The sequence below is a fragment of the Phascolarctos cinereus genome, unplaced genomic scaffold, assembly GCF_003287225.1.
Source record: "Phascolarctos cinereus isolate Bilbo 61053 unplaced genomic scaffold, phaCin_HiC Scaffold_4;HRSCAF=312, whole genome shotgun sequence".
Taxonomy (NCBI): domain Eukaryota; kingdom Metazoa; phylum Chordata; class Mammalia; order Diprotodontia; family Phascolarctidae; genus Phascolarctos; species Phascolarctos cinereus.
The window spans coordinates 235,429,750-235,449,826 of record NW_027555847.1 but is presented as its reverse complement, the minus strand read 5'-3'; the positions used below and the strand labels follow the sequence as shown (position 1 = coordinate 235,449,826).

Here is a 20,077-nt window from a genome sequence, read left to right as displayed (position 1 = left end):
TCCTCCCTCTGTATTACTTCATTTGATGATCTCATCAGCTCCAGTGGATTTAATTACCATCTTTATGCCAGAAGTTCTCAAATCTACCTAACCTTTCTTTCTGTTGGATAGGTAGACCTCTAGTCTTGCATCTCCAAACTGTCTTTCAGACATCTTGAACTGGATGTCCAGTAGACATCTTAAGGTCATCATATCTAAAATAGAACTCATTATCTTTACTCATATTCCTGGGAAACACTATTCTCCCATTCCCTTGGGCTTACAACCCAAGTGTCTTCTCTACTCCTCACTATGTTTGAAACAACCCCCCACACACACACACAGTATGTTGCCAAGGCCTGTCAGTTTCACCTTTGTAGTATCTTTTCTTTCCTCTTGACACTGCCACCACTCTGGTGAAGGCCTTCATCACCTCATACCTAGACTTTTATGCGCACTTGGAAGTTGAGTTTGTGATTTTTATACATTTTGCCTATTCCACTTATAAAAGTTGAGAATGAGGTTGTCAACTGATGGGAACCCTGGAGTCAAAAAGAGTAGGGCAGGGAGTTGGAGCTTTGTTTCCTATACCTCCCTCATCTTTAGGGGCAATTGCTTTAGGAGTTGGAGAGTTAGTAAAGCCTGCTAGTAGGTCTACCTGCCTCAGACTTATCCTCACTCCAGTTCATCTTCCATTCCACCACCAAAATGATTTTCTTAAAGTTGAGGTTTAACTGAGCCTCCCTACTCAATAAACTTTAGTAGCTCCTATTGATTCCAGGATCAAATACAAAATGTTCTTTCTTACCTTCAAAGTCCTTCATAATCTGGCCCCTTTTTACTTTTCTGGTCTTCTTGTACCTTACTCCCTGACAGGTACTCTTTAATTCAGTTTTACCAGCCTCCTGGCTATTACATGAACAAGACACTCCCATCTCTCAGCTCTGGGCATTTTCCCTGGAGGTTCCTCATGCCTGGAACACTGTTTACTGACCTCGCTGGCTTCTTTTAAGTCTAAACTAAAATCTCATCTTCTACAGGAAGTAGTTCCCAACCCCTTTTAATTCTAGTGTCTTCCCTCTGTTAACTATTTCTTTTTTATCTTGTACATAGCATATTTGTACATAGTTGTTTGCTTGTGGTCTCCTCCATTATATTGTGAGCTCCTTGATGGCAGAGACTTGTCTTTTGTCTCTTTTTGTATCCCCAGCGTTTAGCACAGTGCCTGGCACACACTTAATGTTTTATGGACTGACTTACTGACTGAGAAAGCATCTCAAAAAGCCCCCTCATCTGGGTTCCACAATCTTTCCATCTGCTGTCAGTACAATCTGTTCTTGCTGCACATGAGATAAAGTTCTGAAATTTCTTTTGTATGGTTTTTAAAGCAGTCTACAATCTAGCATCACCCTTTCCAGCATCCTCAAATATACTATTCTCCATGCACCTATGGCTCCAGGCAAACTAATCTCTGTTCTCTGAATGTGTCATGCATCCTTGGGCTTCTGTGCCTTTCCTCAGGATGGTCTTGGTGCCTGGAATGCCTCTTTTCCCTCTTAGACCTTTTTAAATTCCTACCCACCTTTCAAAATCTAATTAAAATGTCATCTTCACTAGGAAGCCTTCCTATGTCAATAACAGTTTTCCTCCTTAACACTTAGTTTTTTGTTTTGTTTTCTTTTGTGAACTCTGACAAGGGATACAGCACTCTTGTTCCTGAACTTCTGGCATGAAAAGAAAGAATCAAATTTTGAACACAGGGAAGCCTTCATGGGAAGCTGGAAAAGAGAAGTGAAGATTTTTAGGGTTATTTTAGTTTGGATAAACTTTTGCCTTGCTTTCTTGATCCATATTCTGCTTATAGAAAATAGTGGGAAAATTTGATCTTTTATTTTTGTAGTAGGAATGCTGATTTTTAAAATCTCCATCTTATAAATGATAAAGGAAAAAGTAATTTTATTATTTAAATAATTTTCCATAGACAAGGTGACAGTCAAATTTAAAATTACTTGCAGATATTGAACTCAGAAGTAGAATTCCAACACACACCCACAGTAGAAATTTTAGAATGCCTCCTTGTTGTTTCTACATTGCTAAAAAGGCACCCACTTATGTGGTGAGCACTGACAACAGTAGCCTATTAGTAAATCTGTATGTATGCCTTGATTGTCTTTTCATAGAGGTGTGAGATAAGTATCCACAAATCTGTTTATTGTGCAGTTGGAGCACATATAAACTATTTTGGATGATCTTAAGTTTTAATACATAACAAAATAAAGAGTGCTGATCATAGTATAGCAGTATTTAGTAATAGAACAGTCATCAACTTCAGTTATGAATTAATAAATTAAAATTATTTTGATCCCACCTTTTTTCCAGAACAGTTGTATTTTGTGGTTCAAATCATTAGGACAGACCTACTGGTTTATAAACCAAAATTTATATTCTAAATGTCCTTTCAGATATTTAAGACTTTGGCTTTAGTGGGATCTTTCCATTTACCTTGCCTACCTGTGAGTCTCCTGTCTGACCCAGAGCTGAGAACCAGGAAAGTGGAGCGAGGATGAATGTGAAAGTCCATACTCTGAAGAAGCTCATGTACTTTGCTGGAAAGACAAATTCTTTAACTCTCACTTAGCCAATTTATGTTTCCATTACATATAATTATGAAATGCATGATTTACAACTCCCTTAGAAGCACATTAAAATAGGAAAGATGACCTGCTAACCCCTGTCCTGATAGGGAGAAGTGATAGCTGTAACGATGGAAGGAATACATGACTATAAAAACATAACTCAAAGCACAGTGGTTTGGGATTATTGATTTTAGTTGAGTACAGTTTGACATACCTGAACTGAGCTTGATACTGTTTTAGTACAATATAAGGATTCTTTTAAAAATTATTACAGTTGATATACATAACCATGATCTTGAGTCATCAAGAAAAAGCCAAATTTTATTCTATACTAAAAGAAGACAGAAAAGTATGCAATGTATTTCTGAAAGATTCATAGCCAAAATGGTTAACAAAGTTTTTCTGGAATTAAAGCTGTTCAGAACAACTCATTCTCTGAGGGTATACTAATATTTGCTTTTGAGAATTAAAAAGTGGAGCTCCTTTTCATTATATCACTTTTTATAGAAAGCTATGAAAATAAGACTTTCTTAAAAAGCAAAGCAATTTTCTTAAAAACTGCCTTGGCTTCAGTATTATTAAAGTCTAGTCAAATCAAAGTACTTTGACTTAGAATCTGGAATTTTTGAGATTTAAAAATTAACTTTTATAATAAAAATATGGATTCTAGATTGTACTCTTGTACTTAGCACATTGACAGTTGTTCACAAGGGAGGTATTGAGTTTTTGCTTTCAGATTTGTCCCCCTTTTAAAGAACAGTTAGCCAAGACAAAACAAAACAATCTCAGGGCCTAGAGAGGTGGTTAAGATAAGATAATTTGATCCTTTTGGGGGTTTGAATGCCTTGGAAGTTAGGATTTCCGAAATATAACTTTCACTTTCTTCTTTCTTCTACAATATCCATGGTAGTAGATGTCAGATATAGGTAAGGAGGGGAGTTGGTTGAAATGGTTAGTACGATTGTTTAGATAAAGAAGACCACGTTCAGTTGAGCATCAGTTGCCTATTAAATGTTCGACTTGCATTTCCATGACTTTGAATTGAAATCAGATATCACAGACTTCAGATTGGTCCTGTTTGTGTATGTTTGTACATATCCCAAGGCCTGCCAAATAGTTCTTGACCCAAGAAGACTTACTGCCAACTCATTTTAGGATTGATTCAATTCTCTACTTTTGTTATCTAGGGCAACTACAAATGGGAATAGATTCTCAGGAGGAAGTCTGCACTCTGGTCTCATCTAGAACCCAGAAACTTGGAGAAATTGGCAGAATTTCATCACTTTCTAGAGGCAGTAAAGTAGAAGGACAAATTTATGAACTTTTGAAAATCTTAAGGAAAATTAGCATGCCTAATGTGTAATGAGGAACAGCACATAGTATGCTAATATGTGCCAGTTTGAGGAGGAGGTTAGAGAACTTAACATTTTAGCATGAGAAAATTTCCAGGATTGGTACCACATCTAAGTACTATAGATGTATGAGACTGGAGGGCAGGTCACATATTAAGTGTTACATTTGGAAGACATCTGCTTAAACATGGTTGGTAAGATTAGATGAGCTCCCCAAAGGAGTGACTAGAAAAAGGAAAATAATCATGTCTTGAACTTGCTGAATTAACTAGCCTAGACATAGGCAAATACTACTCTGACACTATCAAACTCTTATTGGTTTAAAAAGAAAATGAAAGAAAAAATAGTTGTTGTTGTTTTTCTCATTTTCAAAATAATTGGCTCTGTGAGGCCTTTGTTTTAATGTGGCTTTTCTTCGTTAATCTTTTCAAAATGTCTTTTTCAAAAAGATTGGGTCCATCTATTCATTAACAAGTATTTGTTGAGCATCTTTGTTTAGGGCATTGTCCCAAAGTTTCTCTATGCTTACAGATCTTTTTTACTTGAGTAACTTAAAAATATGTAATCTCAATTCAAAATTAAAATCTCTTTTTGAAATCATCTTTTGAAAAAAATTCTTGAATAATCACAAATTTAAAATTCTTCTTGTTCTAACTAGGAACCTTTTGAGGATGGATTTGCAAATGGAGAAGAAGGTACTCCAACCAGAGAAGCTGTAGTCACTTACACTGCAGAAAGTAAAGGTGTGGTGAAATTTGGTTGGATAAAGGGTGTTTTAGTAAGTATATAAACATTTTTATACTTACCAGGTAGCTTCCCTCAAAGCATAGTTTAGGTGTAATTTCCTGTGTGAGAATTTACTTGATTCCTCCCAGTTATTATCTTTCTCTCCCTTTTGAAGTTGTTTTATATTACTTTATAATTATATGTATAGCATTTTTATTTACTTTTTTCCATACCTATTGTATTCCATCATAGGATATAAGCTTCTTCCTCAAGAGCTATTTTATTTAGTGTTTTTGTATTCCTAGAACCTAACACAATTTCATGAATATAGTAGGTGCTTTGTTAATTTTTGTCTAATTGTTTAATTGAATTTTAGTTATTGTAGAATATTATTTATTATATCAATGATTTCTCAAGAAAGTTCATTGTTTTTCCCAGTTTAATTCTCTTATACATCCTTTAGGAAAAGACCTATTAACTTGTACTGAGGCAGTCTTTTCTATTTGTTATTAAAATGTAATAAGACCAAACAAAGTTTTCAACACTAATGTAATCAGCTCATTCAGTGTTTCTTAAGTACCTACTTTGTGAAGGTTGAGAAGGTGGTATGGTATAGTCAATAAATGGTTGGGACAACTTGAGTTCAGGTCTGCCTCAGACACATTAGCTGGGGCAAGCCTTTGAGCTCCCTGTCAGTCCCAGGCAACTCTCTAAGAACAGAAGTTCTGAACAGTTGCTAATATGCATCCAGTGGAGGGAACTGATGCACTAAGAACTTCCCTACACCAATGAAATCACAGGTTCAGATCAAAAAGAAAAGTGTAAAACAACGTGCAAGTTTACTGCTTATCATTAATTAAATTAATTAAAAGCCCTCCCTTCTATTGCCCACCTGCTTTTCTAATCTTATTTCACATGACTTTATTTTGGCCTAAGTGGTTCTAAATAACATGCTATCTCCTGCGTCTTTGTCTCTTCTCAGTTTGTCCTCTCTGTCTAAAACCTTGCTTCCTTCCACAGCCTTTCCTGATTCCTACCTTACCCAGTTAATTGTTTAGTAATTTCTGTCCCTTGATATTGTTTTATATGACTTTGTATGTACCTTGTGTTTACTTATCTGTCTGTGTATGTGATATGCTCCCCACAATAAGTCAGGGACAGTTTTATTTTTTTTTTCTTTGTACTTCCAGGGCTTGGCACAATGCAGTGCCTTGCATGTGGTAGGTGCTTAATAAACATCTATTGAATTGGTGGTAAAATGTATATAACAGGCAACTAGATCAGTTAAAATCTTATGTGCACTTGGAAGTTGAATTTGTGATTTTTACACATTTTGCCTATTCTGCCTATAAAAGTTGGGAATGAAGGAGTCAGCTAATAGGAGCTGTGGAGTCAAAAAGAATAGGGTGAAGAACAGAGCTGGAGCCTTTTTTTAGGGGCAATTGGTAGAGAAGTTGCAGAGTTAATAATTAATAGTTTATCAGAGGTGGAATGAATGGAAAAAACAGTGCCTTTTTTACTTTCCCCTAAGTAGCAAACAATGGAGGATTAATTTGTCCCTTTTTACTAGGAACAAGATCTAAAGATAGAATTGGTATAGAATATATGTCCTTCTGAGAAGGACATCTGCATTATCTGACTGGGGATCCAGTTGTGAGATTTAGAAGAATGATGCTAATGAGATGGCTCAGTGTCTTTGTGGAAGGAGGGCTTAGTGGAATAACCTGGGATCTGTGTTTAACCCTGTTCTACTTAACATTTTTATTAGTGACTTGGATAAAGCCATAGATGACACGCTTATCAGATTTGCAGATCCAGACACAAGGCTGAAGGGATGACTACCACAGTAGATGAAGGAGCCAGAATCCAAAATGATCTTTACAGTCTCTAGAGCATTGGGCTGAATCTAATAAAATGAAATTAGGGATACATGTGAATTCTCACATTTGGGTACAAAAGATGAACTTCACAAGCGCAAGACGGGGGAAGCATGGTTAGATAGCCATTGTTGTAAGAGATCTGGAGATTTTAGACGGCTGCAAACTCAATATGAGTTGACAGTGTGATGTGGCATCCTAAAAAGCTGGCTATGACCTTGGGACATAGCTTCTAGGAATAGAGAGGTGATAGTCCCACTTTACTTTTTCCCTCAGTAGCCCTCATCTGGAGTATTGTGTTTAGTTCTAGTTACTAAAGTTTGAAAAAGACATTAATAAGCTGGAGTGTATCCACAGTGGAGGTTGGGGCTATAGGCCCCCTTAAGAGCCTTAAGTCCCTATCATATGAGAATCAGTTGAAATAACTGGCCATGTTTAGTCTGGAGAAGAAAAGATTCCAGGAAAAGGTGTTTTCAGATATTTGAAGAGGTCTCAAGTAGGAGATATATTAGATTTTTTGGTTTATTTGATCCAAGAAGTCAGAAACAGGACCTGTGGGAAGTTTAAAAGAGGCAAATTTAGGCTTCATGTCAGGAGCAACTTTCTAACAGTGATTGCTGTTTCAAAGTGGAACAGGCTGTCTTAAAAATTGATGGTTTCCTCCTCATTGGGGCTTTTGAAGCTAAACCTGAGTGACCACTTAGGAGGTTATATTTATAGTGGAAAGACCTCTATGGATGAGGCAGACAGCTGTGGTCCCTTCTGCTCTCGGGTTCTGTGATTCTGGGAGATGAGCCAATGTAGATATAAAGTTGTACTGGGTAGTATTACTTTGCCTACCCTCATATCTTAGGTACTTGGCTTCAAAAATCAGTTTTTGAAAAGGCTTATGTCAAAGGTTTATAATCTTATGTTTGGAAAATACAGGTTAAATGTAGTCTATAGAAGTTAAAATCTGTGCAAGGTAAAGAAATGAGAAAAATAGAATTTGGTTTAATAGTTTTTAGAAAAGGAAAAACTATCTCTTTTATGATAAAGAGCTTCAAAATATTCATAGTATCTTTTTCTTGACTTATGGCCTCTGTTAGTGTCAGATGGTGATAGGCATTTGTCTTTTGTTTTTATTTCTTGAATTCCTAGATTTTTCCTTCTTATCTGTACTAAGCATTTATTGTATCATGTTTAATCTCTTGATTAAAACAAAAATAGCTTTATAGTAATTGTTTATGAAACTGCCATTGGCTACTAGTTTTTCACTATATTTTAGATCCCTTCTGTGTGTTACTCCTTTCCCAGGTACGATGTATGTTAAACATTTGGGGTGTGATGCTCTTCATCAGGCTGTCATGGATTGTGGGTCAGGCTGGGATAGGTAGGTACATCTTTATGCTGTTTTATTTAGCTGAGAATTATTTAGGTACTGTGGAAGAATGGTGGCATATGTTCAAAAGTACTTTGTTTTGACTTATGATATAAGATTAAAAAGAAACACAGACATTATGAATAATATTCTTTTGTATCAGTGTTGCGTTAGTGATCCTATGATGCATCATCCTCATAAGGGCATTTTTTAAAATCCCATTTTTAGTTATGAAATAAATTGGAGGCTTTACTCATTTGTATATATTTATAGAGCTTTAGGGTTTACAGAGCACTTTCCCTACAAACAACCCTGTGAAGTAGGTAGAAGCAAGTATAGTTTTCTCCATTTTCTAGGTGACCAAACTAGTACACAGTGCTCAAAATGACATAGATGGGAAAAGGCAGAGATTGACCTGGGCAGACTACAGGAATAGCCCTCTTTCAGCTGTACCGTATTGCCTTTAATTGACTCAATAGATAAGAAATTCTAGATGTGATAACCTGGAAGTGTGGTTTATATGTATTTTCTCTGTTTTGAAACAGTTTTTTATTAACAATCAAAACATCCATTTCTTTTCCTTTAAAGGTCTGTCAGTTCTTGTAATAGCAATGGCCACTGTTGTCACAACCATCACAGGATTGTCCACTTCAGCAATAGCTACCAATGGATTTGTAAGAGGAGGTAAAATTAATCTTTTTAAAGATCATATTTCTTTCTAGTCTTTTAAATCAGTATAAAAATGCTTGTATTAAAAACCACCTTTTAAAAAATAAGGTTAAATTTATATTTCTAACCCTTTTGTAATCTTAAATTTTTGAATTGCTGATCTATATAAAATAAGGAAAATAGCTACTGGATATTTTCTAACATTTTTGCTTCTCTAAAATGTTGGAGGCAGGTTAGGTCAGAGGAGTTCTGTTACAGCTAAACTAAAATTTTGTTAGTGCTTCTTTAAGCCTTTAAACTTGATTAATTTTTCTGTTTTAATGTTTATATCATAGAATATATTTTGTCATTTTTGAAGGGAAGCTCAGCTCCTTCCATAAGACGAAAGTGTTGTAAACTCATCACAAATCATTATTGTGCTTATAATTTATTACACTTTTGCCTTATAGAATGCTACATACATTGATTTAGATAATTATCAAAATAGAGCTGTAAGATCAAATTTTAATATTTAGAAATGTTAGCTAGGTGGCACAGTAGGTAGATAGGGTGCTAGGCTGGGAGCAGGAACACTCGTCATCCTGAGTTCAAATGTGGCCTGAGACACTTACTAGCTATGTGACCCTGGGCAAGTCATTTAACCCTGTTTAATTCAGTTTCCTCATCTGTAAAATGAGCAGGAGAAGGAAATGGCAAACCACTCCAGTATCACTGCCAGGAAAACCCCAAATAGGGTTACGAGGAGTTGGGCACTACTGAAACGACTGAACGATAACAAATTAAAGGTACAAATAAAATAATTAAACAATTCCAAACTCACTAGAACTTGATTAGCTTAATTATTTTACTACTAGATTATTAAGTATTTTTTTTTTAGTATTTATGAGAATATAAAGAAATACAAGGGAGAGTTCCTACCTTCAAGGTGAACACAACCTAGTTGACGACAGAAAGATATTGACTTATGGAAATGTACTAGTCTGTATGTTAAGAGCCAGGTGAGTGGTGCTGATAAAAAGTACTAGGTAAGTTTTCTAAGCTGCCAGTTGGTACAGTGGATAGAATGCCAGGCCTAAAGTCAGGAAGACTCATCTCCCTAAGTTCAATTCTGGACTCAGACACTTACTGTTGGACCCTGGGCAAGTCATTTAGCCCTGTTTGCCTCTGTTCCTCATCAGTAAAATGAACTAGAGATGGAAGTGGCAAACTGTTCCATTATCTTTACCAAGAAAATGCCAAATGGGGTCATGAAGAGTTAGACACAACTGAAATGACTGAACAGTACCGCCAGTTTTCCGAGTACTCAGTCAAAGGCTGTATAACCAGTGGTCTGGGTTGTGCAAGAGGAGATCTTGCTTAGCCTTCTCAAATAAAGCAGGATGTGAACCAGACTTTTCCTGAAAGCTGGTGAGCAGTCAAATCTGGAATTATAGGATATAGAGGTAGAATCTCACACTGAGTTGATGCAGTTATGGAATTTATTGGTAATCTCTAAATCAGTTTGGCAAACAAAGGTAATTGAGCATGCAGATCCTCCAACCAACCTTTTGGATCTTGATTTCTGTTCTGATTCTAAAAGACAAGGGCAAGGGCAAACACTTATCAGGCCCAGTAACTAGGCCTACTCAGACCCTTGCAGATAGATGCTGAGAGGCCCTGGTGATAAGAACATGGAGGTAGGGTTAGGGGGGATGGGTAGAGTCCATGAGGTTTTAAATTGCAGTAGACTGAGGAAAATGAACCTTTTACAGATATACCAATCTATAGTGAGCATACTTCAACCACTTTTGAATGTGTCAATCATTAATAGGTTCTTTAAGAATAAACATAGGATAGATAGAATCCTTTGATGTCAGACACCTAATGAATTGTCAGTTATTTTAATTTTAACTATTTATGTCACATCAGTGTGTCTTCTACCCCCCCCCCCATAGAATATAAACTCCTTGAGGGTCAAGGCTTCTTTGTTTTTCACCTCTGTGCCAAACTCATAGTTGGCACTTAATAAGTGCTTGAACTTAATAAGTGTTGAACAAATTGTCAATACTACTTCTCACTCTGGTGGGCCAGTCTTAACTAGCTGGGTAGGCTTTGAGTAGGTGGAATAAGGAGAAAGACATTTTAAGTGCCTAATCATGTTCATTTGGAGTTTAAACCAATTTTGATATTAGGAAATTGAGGGGAAAAGAGATTACGGAGCAAATCTAGGAAATCTTCACTGAAGAGGACAAGAACAAAAATTTGAAGGAAGAACAATGAAGATGCTTGGATTACAGTTTGGTTAAGTTTATTATTAAATGCTCCATTGGTAATAGTGGTAGAAAGGAGGTAGTTACCAACACCAGTTTTCTTTGATTCTCAGTGGGACATCACTATACAGAATAAATGGAATGACAGTGTAGAGGGACTTCTGTTTATTTGGTTATCTCTTATCCCTTTGGTCTGATGTGAATATAAGACCTTCTTATTAGGTGCTACAATGAAAGAAATGCTACGTTTTAGTCATCCATTCTTCATGGTACTTTGGGATGAAAATGACATGATCCATGTATATATCAGTGCCTTATACCTTGGATTACGTTTCTTGGATTTTTTTTTTTATATTCTCTGATCACTTTGTATTACTCTTGTATTTTTTATGATTGTCTTGTGTTTCTCGACACTTTATGACGGTGGCAGAAATACTATGATGAACAATCTGAAATGGGCATATAGGTGGAAAAACTAAGTGTTTTCCCACATGAGTTTTGCTTTTGGACTGTTTCACTGACCTTTTTTTTTTTTAAGGACTCAGTACATTTTTCAAAAGTGTCTGGCTACATAAAAATTCACAAGTAGTAGTCAACAGAGAGTCTGTTAAGTGTCTATTTGTGTAACAAAAATGGAAGTGTTAACAATGGTATGTTATAAATGGTGTAAATTGGGCAGCTAAGTGGCAAAGAAATTCTGGCTTTAGACACTTACTAACTGTGTGACCTTGGTCAAGTCACTTAACTTTACCCCAGCTTCCTCATCTGTAAAATGAACTGGAGAAGGAAATGGCAAAGACCACTCTAGCATCTTTGCCAAGAAAGCCCCAGATGACATCATGAAGAGTCCCACATGACTGAAAAACAACTGAAATTTTATTTAGGACTTTTGCTGTGACTTCTTTTTTAAAGTTTATATGGTGAGGAGGCAAGTTTAACTTTATTAATTTAGGCTTTCAGTTGTCAAGTTGAGCTCAAATTATTTTTCATGTGATTCAAACAAGAAAATATACATAAAAGTTGGAGTCAGCTACGAAAGCAGCGTGTTATTCTGCATTTTGCCGTTTGTGATGGGAAGTTTATAGTGTCATTCAATCTGATTTCTTCATGTTTATCTATTATGCAGTTTTCCTAAATTCTGTGTTTAGGCAAAGCATTTTAAATCAAAATTCAACTTGAATTTTTAATATGTATTTGATTCCTTGAAATGTTTCCATTGTCTTAGATGCTGGCTCTCAGGAAACTTTACATATATATCTCTTTTATATTAATTTTATATGTTCCCCCTCCCCCAAAAGAATATAAGCTCCTTGAGGACAGCAACTATTTCATTTTTATTTTTTATCCCCAGCATCTAGCTTAGTGCCTAGCAAACTTAATATGTCCAAAACCTAAATCATTCTCTTTTCCCCCAAACTCTGCCCTCTTCTGAACTTCCCTGTTATCGTCCACTCCCTTTGCTCACCCCACTTATCTGATCGGTCTTCAGATGTTGACATTTCTTCCTTTACAACATTTCTAACATAAGTCCCCTTTTCTCCACTTACTTAGCCGCTACCCAGGTCAGCCCTCATCACTTTCACCTCCTAGATAATTGCAATTCAGTTAATGTCTCTGCCTCAAATCTTTTCCCACTCCAGTCCGTGTTCCGTTCAATTGCCAAAATGATTTTCCTAAAGCATAGATCTGACTATGTCAGCCCCCTCAGTAAATTCTCTGCTTCTCTGTTACTTCCAGGATGAAATATAGTCCTTTGTTTGGCATTTTAAAACTCTGCACAGTTTGGCCTCTTTCTGCCTTTCCAATCTTCCTACCTTTTGCTCCCCCTCTGTGTTCTCTCTCTCTTTTGTCCTTCTTGTTGTTCCTCAGCATTCCATCTCCCATCTCAATGCCTTTGACACTGGTTGTCCCACATTCCTGGAATGCCCTTCCTCTTAACTTCCAACCCTTAGAATTCCTGGCTTCCTTTAAGATTCAGTTTAAGTGCCGGCTCTTGGAGACCTATCCTAGTCCCTGGCTGCTAGTTGCTGTCCCCTCTGGTTCCCTTCCATCTACTGTGTATTAACTTGTGTGTTGTGATTAACATATGTTGTTTTTCCCCATTAGAATTTATATCTCTTTAGGACAGGGACAATTTTTGGTTTTCCTTTGTATCCCCACTACTTAGTACAGTGCCATAATAGTAAGCACTTAATAAAGGCTTATTGCTTGATTGGCATGTAGGTGTTTGTTGATCAAATATTTATTGAAAATAAATTGGAAATCTATGGTTTTTCATCCTGTGCTTTACATGGACAAATAGTGAATTTAAACAAAATACTGATTGTAAAAGTCAACAGAATGATACTTGAATGCTGTTAGCTGGCCATATACAATTCGAGCAAGCTGCTTCATAGCAAAGCTTCTAATTGTACTCTTTCTGATACAAATTATGAATCATTGGCATTCCTTCCAAATAAAGACAGTTTTGACTAAAATACCAATGTTGCTTATTTCAGTGTTAGGAATATATTGCTTTGCTTTTGTAAATTAAGGCTTAATTTATTCAGATGATGAATAATGTTCATGAGTTAGTTGCCAGTCTGTAGGCTCATTGTGTGAAGCACTTTTCTTACCAAAATTTGCTTAATCACAGTAACACAAATATCAGTATGAGATGAAACGTTGTTGCACTATAACTAACAAACATGTCTGTGTATTAGTAGATCAGGATATTTAGGATTTACTTCATTGGATTATAGAGTTAAGATTTGAAAGTACTTAGAAGTTGGGTCATTGGGGCAGCTAGGTGGCGCAGTGGATAGAGCTCTGGCCTTGGAGTCAGGAGGACCTGAGTTCAAATTCGACCTCAGACACACAGCACAAGACACTAGCTGTGTGACCCTGGGCAACTCTGATTACCTAGCAAAAAGCAAAAAAAAAAAAAGTTGAATTATCCAACCCCTCATTTTGTAGCTTAGGGAACTGAGGGTAGAAAGTTTAAACAGAGACTGAAATTGATAGTTGAATTTAGATTTATTTGTAGGACTATTCAAAGAAATGTTCATGGTTCCACCAATAGAAGTGTCTATTTTTGGACAAGAATTTAAATAATATTGTTCTAAAAACAAAACAAAACAGTGCTTTCCCATGCATGATACAATGAAAATTTAGAAGCAGGTCGTTTATCTTTCCTGACAAACATAAGAAATCTGTTGTACCATTTGTACCATCTAAATGTGAAGATACCGATATCTTTTATTCATTTTTGACATCTGTCATATTAACAGTCAGCTCAGAAGCACTAAGTCCTTTCTGTGTTCCAGGCACTGTGCTAAATACTAAGGATACAAAACAAACAAAAAAGACATCATGCAACTCACGATCTAATGGGTGAGACAACTTGCAAACAGCCATGTACAAATTAAATCTATGTGGGATAAGTAGGAGATAATTCCAGAGGGAAGGCACTAAGATTAAGAAGGACTAGAATTAAGATTTCTTGTAACTAAGACCTGAAGGCCACCAGAGAATTCAGAACGGAAAGATGATGAAAGTTCCAAGTATGAGGGGAGAATGGCCTGTGAAAATGTCTGGAGTCAGGAGACTCGAGTAATTGCATGGTTTTAAAATGTTATTATATTTATTTAAAAGTTGTTAGTGTTTTGGAAATGGTGGAAGAGCCCCAAACCAGATTCCTGGTTAAAGAACATCAAAGTTGTCATGACTTTTAAGGTCTTGTTTAGTTATCCAGGACGCTTCAACATATCTCCACAATTTAACTTCCACTTGTCGGGGCTAGCTTCTTCTCTCCATTTGCCAGGTCACAACCTTTTTTAAGTTTTTGCAGTTGATTTCATCATTGGTGTCAATAGGCAATCACTACTTCAGGAAACTTAGATGAAAACTAGGTTTATTACAAGAGAACTGAACATGTGTGTGGAACCCTAAGAGTTCACAATTCATGCAGAAGTTTGCGTATTTATGAAAGCAGGACAAAGGAAGGAGGAGGAAACAAAACTCCACCTAAAAGTCATGGGAGGTGGGAAAAGTGCAATAAAGGTGGAAAAAGGACAAGACCCCTCCCAAGGAGGAGGAACAAGGCAATGGCAAAAGCATTCTTTTCCCTTGGGAACTGTTAGACTATGAAGATAGGATGATCTGCATATCTTCAGGGCCTTAGCTGTACAAACAAATTTCCCAGACTGGCAAGCACATGTCTTGACTCCCAAAGACGCAGAGGGAGTCCAGTTTGGGATGCAAACAACAAATGATATCAGCAGGTTGGGGGGAGGGCTCATCCTTGACACGTTAGGGCCTCCTGCATACCCTGGCTCCAGTGGTTTTGGAATATATGGCAATTCAAAAAGACAAGTTCAGGGAACCCCTTAACAGTCTTTAACGTTTCCCAACCCCAGTCATTGATTAAAGGCAACACCTGGGCAAGCTGATGACCACAGAGAGCACACTGGGTAAAAGAGTACTGTGGGTACTACCTGGGACAGCCCCAATTACAAAGTGGGATAAGAACCATTAACAAAGCACAGTGCAAGCAATAGTAAGAATGACTAAGGGACTAATTTAAAAATCAAACAACATCAAGATGATCAAGAGAACTTAGCATACAGATACAAAAAATAAAAGCCAGAGGAGTACAGTAATGGACATCAGTAACAACAGACATTAAGTTTCCCTGCAGCTTAGTAATCCTTTCCAATATCCATTCAATCAACACAGTTCATCCTGGATCTCAGACATCCTGTACAGTTGTATGGTTCCCGGCACATCTTTCCTTTAAACAATCTGGAAAATATTGTGTCCTCAAGGGCACCCCTTTCTGGTTCCAAAGGGAGAGAGGTTCCTCTTTTGTTCTTGCTAGAACCCCTAGCAAAATAGATCTCAATACAAGTTGGCACAGGTTCTCAAAATTTACTCCTCCAATAAGAAGTTCACGTTGTGAATACCAGCTCAAACCTTGTACTTCTGATTTAATCAATAACAGAGCTAAAAGGGAGAACACCAAAAGTAGGAAGCCAGAGTTTACCTGAAACTTTAGAGAATTTAGGTTGCAAGTACCTCATGCCATTTCTGTCTTAAAACACTGTTCACAACAAGTTAAAGGGTTGCTGATAAATTGATATATGTAAGACATCCAAATACACTCTAAACATTTTAAATACCTCAGGAGGCAAAATACTCAAAACCTTCCAAATTACATATATATTCATTTGATCTTGTCCTTCACAATACTTACTCAAGTCTTTTTTTTTCCAACTTCATAATGTTTGTCAGTTAACTGATAATTATTTTAGCACTCCAAATTTAAATGCCATTTAATTTAATTTTGATCCAATTTAATTATCTAATATCTCTCTCTCTTCCCCCACTCCTTTAGAAGGAACAGAGACATATAAGAATTTTAACCCTCACATAAAAACATAGGTTATAGAACACTTTTTATAAGATAACCTATGATACACAGATCACATGAAAGTCATCAAGTTAACATCAATTATAGCAAAAGATGGGATGACACTCAAGTAATCAAGTTCAAAATAGTGCATATTAAATTAGTTATTTATAACAAAACGTGTTTGTACCCCAGGACATGCTTCACAAATAGGTGTTATTTCCACATTAGTAATAAACTGGAATAAAATTGACTTTTCATTGATGTACACAAAAAATTCCATAAGTTACTCCCCTCTAAGAAGCCTGATTGCGCTAAAATTCTTTTCTTCAAGCCAAACTGAAGATATTTCAGAAATTAAAAGCATAAACAGCTAGGTTCCACAAACAGTTGTATTAATACCGAGTTATTTTTACATCATTTTGGAACATTTAAGGACCTTATTTTATGCGCACACACACACATATAATAACAGGCAGATGACGAGAGCAAATCCTCATTTACTAAGTTGTTTAGAATATAGAAAGGACTATACCTCTAGGTTGAATAACTCAGATCTTATACACATGAATTTTATTATAGTTGCTCAGATGCATTCCAGCCTTAGTCCAGAGGATGATATAACATTGTGTTTGTATCTTTGTTTCACACATTTCTTTTACCTTTGTCCGATTATTCCCCATATTATTCAGAAAGAATGAACTATCTCAAGGATTAATCTTATACGTGACTGTGTAAACAGCAGGTAGATGATAAGCCTGAGTATTAATTTACCAAGTTTTGGGGATATGGCATGACTACACATTCAAACTGAAAAGAGCAAGATCTTGCATACTTGCATTGTGCTTATAACTTGTATCGACCACTTGCCCAGATTATAGAAATTTGCTATAAAAGGAAAACACAGGGACATGATTACACTAGCATCAGTCTTACTCTGACTTTGGGTAAGAGTCACAGTTCACATTCAGTCATACGATAAGAATTCTAGGTCATAGCCAGGTGGGAAACATTCCTGTTCAAAAGGAAGTAATATTATGGGGAGACTGAGCCAGAAAGGTCCTATCTTAGGCTTTGCCAAGGTTGTCCTCCTGGCTTTTTCCCAACTATGGACCTCTACCTGTTAACAATTCAGGATCACATCCCCTCTGAGTAACTTGTGGCATTTTTCAGGAATGGTGGATTACTGACTTAATGATCCATCAGACAACTGTATCTGAATTTAAAACCCAAAACAATATTAGTTACAGTCCCAAGAACTTTCACCTCAAATGGCAGGTTTCACTAATCACAACCTCAAGGTTGGACATAGTTATTTTTCCTCTTATTACTTCTTTGTATCTCCAGTGCCTAATATAAATAACATTTTTAACATAGTATGCACCTAATAAAATATTTGTTGAATTGGTTTGCTTTGAATCAGAGCTGGGCTTATCAGGGAGTGCTTGTAACAAGGCTTTGAAAAGGTAATATCCTTTATTAGACATTTTGGCCTGATTGGGAGGAGTTGGAGAATGCAGCTGTAATTATTGTTCTGTTTATATTTCCTTTAACTCTTATTCCACAGTTGCATCCCTCTCCCCAATATATGAACTGTTACCTCATTATTACTATGTATCTCAGATGGAAAGGGCTTAAAAATTGTCCTCTTTAATAATGCCACAAAACGTGGGTATTTTGGAGAGACTCTGTGAACAGAAAACTACTCCCATAAGCTAAAATGCTCAAATTAAACCATCTTCTAAAAGTGTTTTCACACAGTTTAGAAAGACCTTTTCATAGAGACCTTTTCACACAGTTTAGAAAGCAATTTTTGCTGAATAAATAGGGGAAATTTTAATTTTCTTTTTCATATTATGCTTATTTGGGGAATGGCAAGCTAATTAGAGAAAAATATAGAAACTGCTATCGTATTTTAAAAATTAGCTTAAAATACCTAGGCCCCAATAAAATTAGTATTATATTTGTACTATGCTTGGAAATATCTATACTCCACTACTTTTAGGCCTGACAGTATAGTTTCATTTTCACTCATTTCCTTAATTGGACATGCTTGGTCATTTCACATTCAGTGGTTCAGTACAGACATGAACGTATATATAATCTGGAGCCATTTGCATTCAAATAATTTTTTTTACATTTATTTGCTGTGTGACCATCGGCAAGTCTTTTAACCTGCTTTCCCATCTGTAAAATGGGTGTAACTGAGTTTTTGTGTTAAGGATTGTGGTGAAGATAAAATGAAATGGTGTCAGCAAAAATCCTTTCTAAACCGTAAGTGCTATCTAAACATTCTTTTTACAAAAATCTGTGGGATTAATGACTTATACCCTTTGTGTTTTAGTAGTCCTGAACAGAGAGTTCATTTTGTTTTTAGGAAAGCTTTGTGACCATGTCCATATCTCTGATCTGCTGGTTGGTTTTCTCTACTCCTTAAATAAGGGTATTCTTCAAAGCCTCTATTCTTTGACCTCTTTTTTTCCTCTGAAGTCTCACTTGAGATATTATCCATTCCTTTGACTTCAAGTGACTATTACATCTCTAGCTCTGACCCCCTCTCCCAAGATGTAAAACTCTCATTTCCAGCTGCTCTTCAAATTTCTGTCTGCTCTTCAAACAATAAAAGAATTTGTCTTAGTTCTTCCTCACCCCCAAAGTAGTTCTGGATCCTTCTGACTTTGCTGTCTTAGGACTGCTGAGGGATGATGGAAAGGGACCTGCGATTTCCTATTTTCACTATTGAAAATGAGAATGATAATATTTGGATTGCCTATCTTACAAAGCTTTTGTGATATTTAAATAGAATCAGCTATTTTAAATGCATCATAAACTATCAGCTATTTCTGTCAATGTTACATTATTCTTCTAGTTATTCAAGTTTTAAATCTAAGTCCCATATTGTCCTTTCTGATACTAAAATTCAGACCCTTCTACCTTTGATTTGCGTATTGAATCATTGAGATACTTGACAAATCTGTAATATCATTCCCACATGAATCTCACTTTACCATTCTCACTGACACCATCCTTGATGAGATTTTCACTACAGTCAGAAGTATACTGGTCATACAAGTGTACAGGGCAGCTAGGTGTTACAGTAGATAGAGTGCTCGGCCTGTAGTCAGGAAGACCTAAGTTCAAATCCTACCTCACATGCTGACTACCTGGGTACCCTTGGGCAGGTTACTTAACAAAAGCTGTTTGTCTTAGTTTCCTCACCCCTGATAGTTATCTACCTCCCAGGGTTGTTGTAAGGCTCAAAAGAGATATTTGTAAAGCACTTTGCAAAACTCAAAGCATTATATACATGCTAACTGTTATTATTAAGATTATTTTAATAGTTTCAACTAGTTGCCCCCTGCCTCCACCTCACCTACACAATAACAGATTGATCTTCAAGAAGTGAGTAACAGTATTTTTCTTACCATTGCCTGCAGAGTAAAATTCAGAATCTCTATCCTGGCTTCAAATAGCCTTTGTATCTGTTCATCTTCTCTCTTTTTCCTGTCCTCCTTCTGCGAATATTTATGTATTGAAATCCTACAAAAACTGAAAAGGCCTAGCTTAAGATGCTGTTTCTTCATGGCTTTTTCTAAGAAATATCTGCCCTAGTTATGTATTTTGATGAACAGACCTTATTTACTAAGTATTATTAAACACCTTCTGCATACCAGGAACTGTACTAATCACCAGGGATGCAAAGAAAGGCAAAACACAGTTCCTTTTATCAAGAAGCTCATGGTCTAATGGTGGAGACAATATGAAAACAATTATGTACAAAAAACTATGTACATGATGAAATGGAAATAATCAGTGGAGGGAAGGCATTGACATCAAGGG

The 20,077-nt window shown here is 36.3% G+C and overlaps 1 protein-coding gene across 2 annotated transcripts in view; it reads left to right on the top strand.

The window, feature by feature from the left end:
* The window catches only part of SLC12A2 (solute carrier family 12 member 2), a 125,710-nt gene that overhangs the window by 41,582 nt on the left and 64,051 nt on the right, over positions 1–20,077 (top strand). For both annotated transcript variants that reach the window (XM_021009509.2, XM_021009508.2), the window contains exons 2-4: positions 4,626–4,745; positions 7,867–7,942; positions 8,519–8,614. In XM_021009509.2, coding sequence (XP_020865168.1) covers positions 4,626–4,745; positions 7,867–7,942; positions 8,519–8,614 — 292 coding nt within the window. The remainder of the gene's footprint in view (positions 1–4,625; positions 4,746–7,866; positions 7,943–8,518; positions 8,615–20,077) is intronic.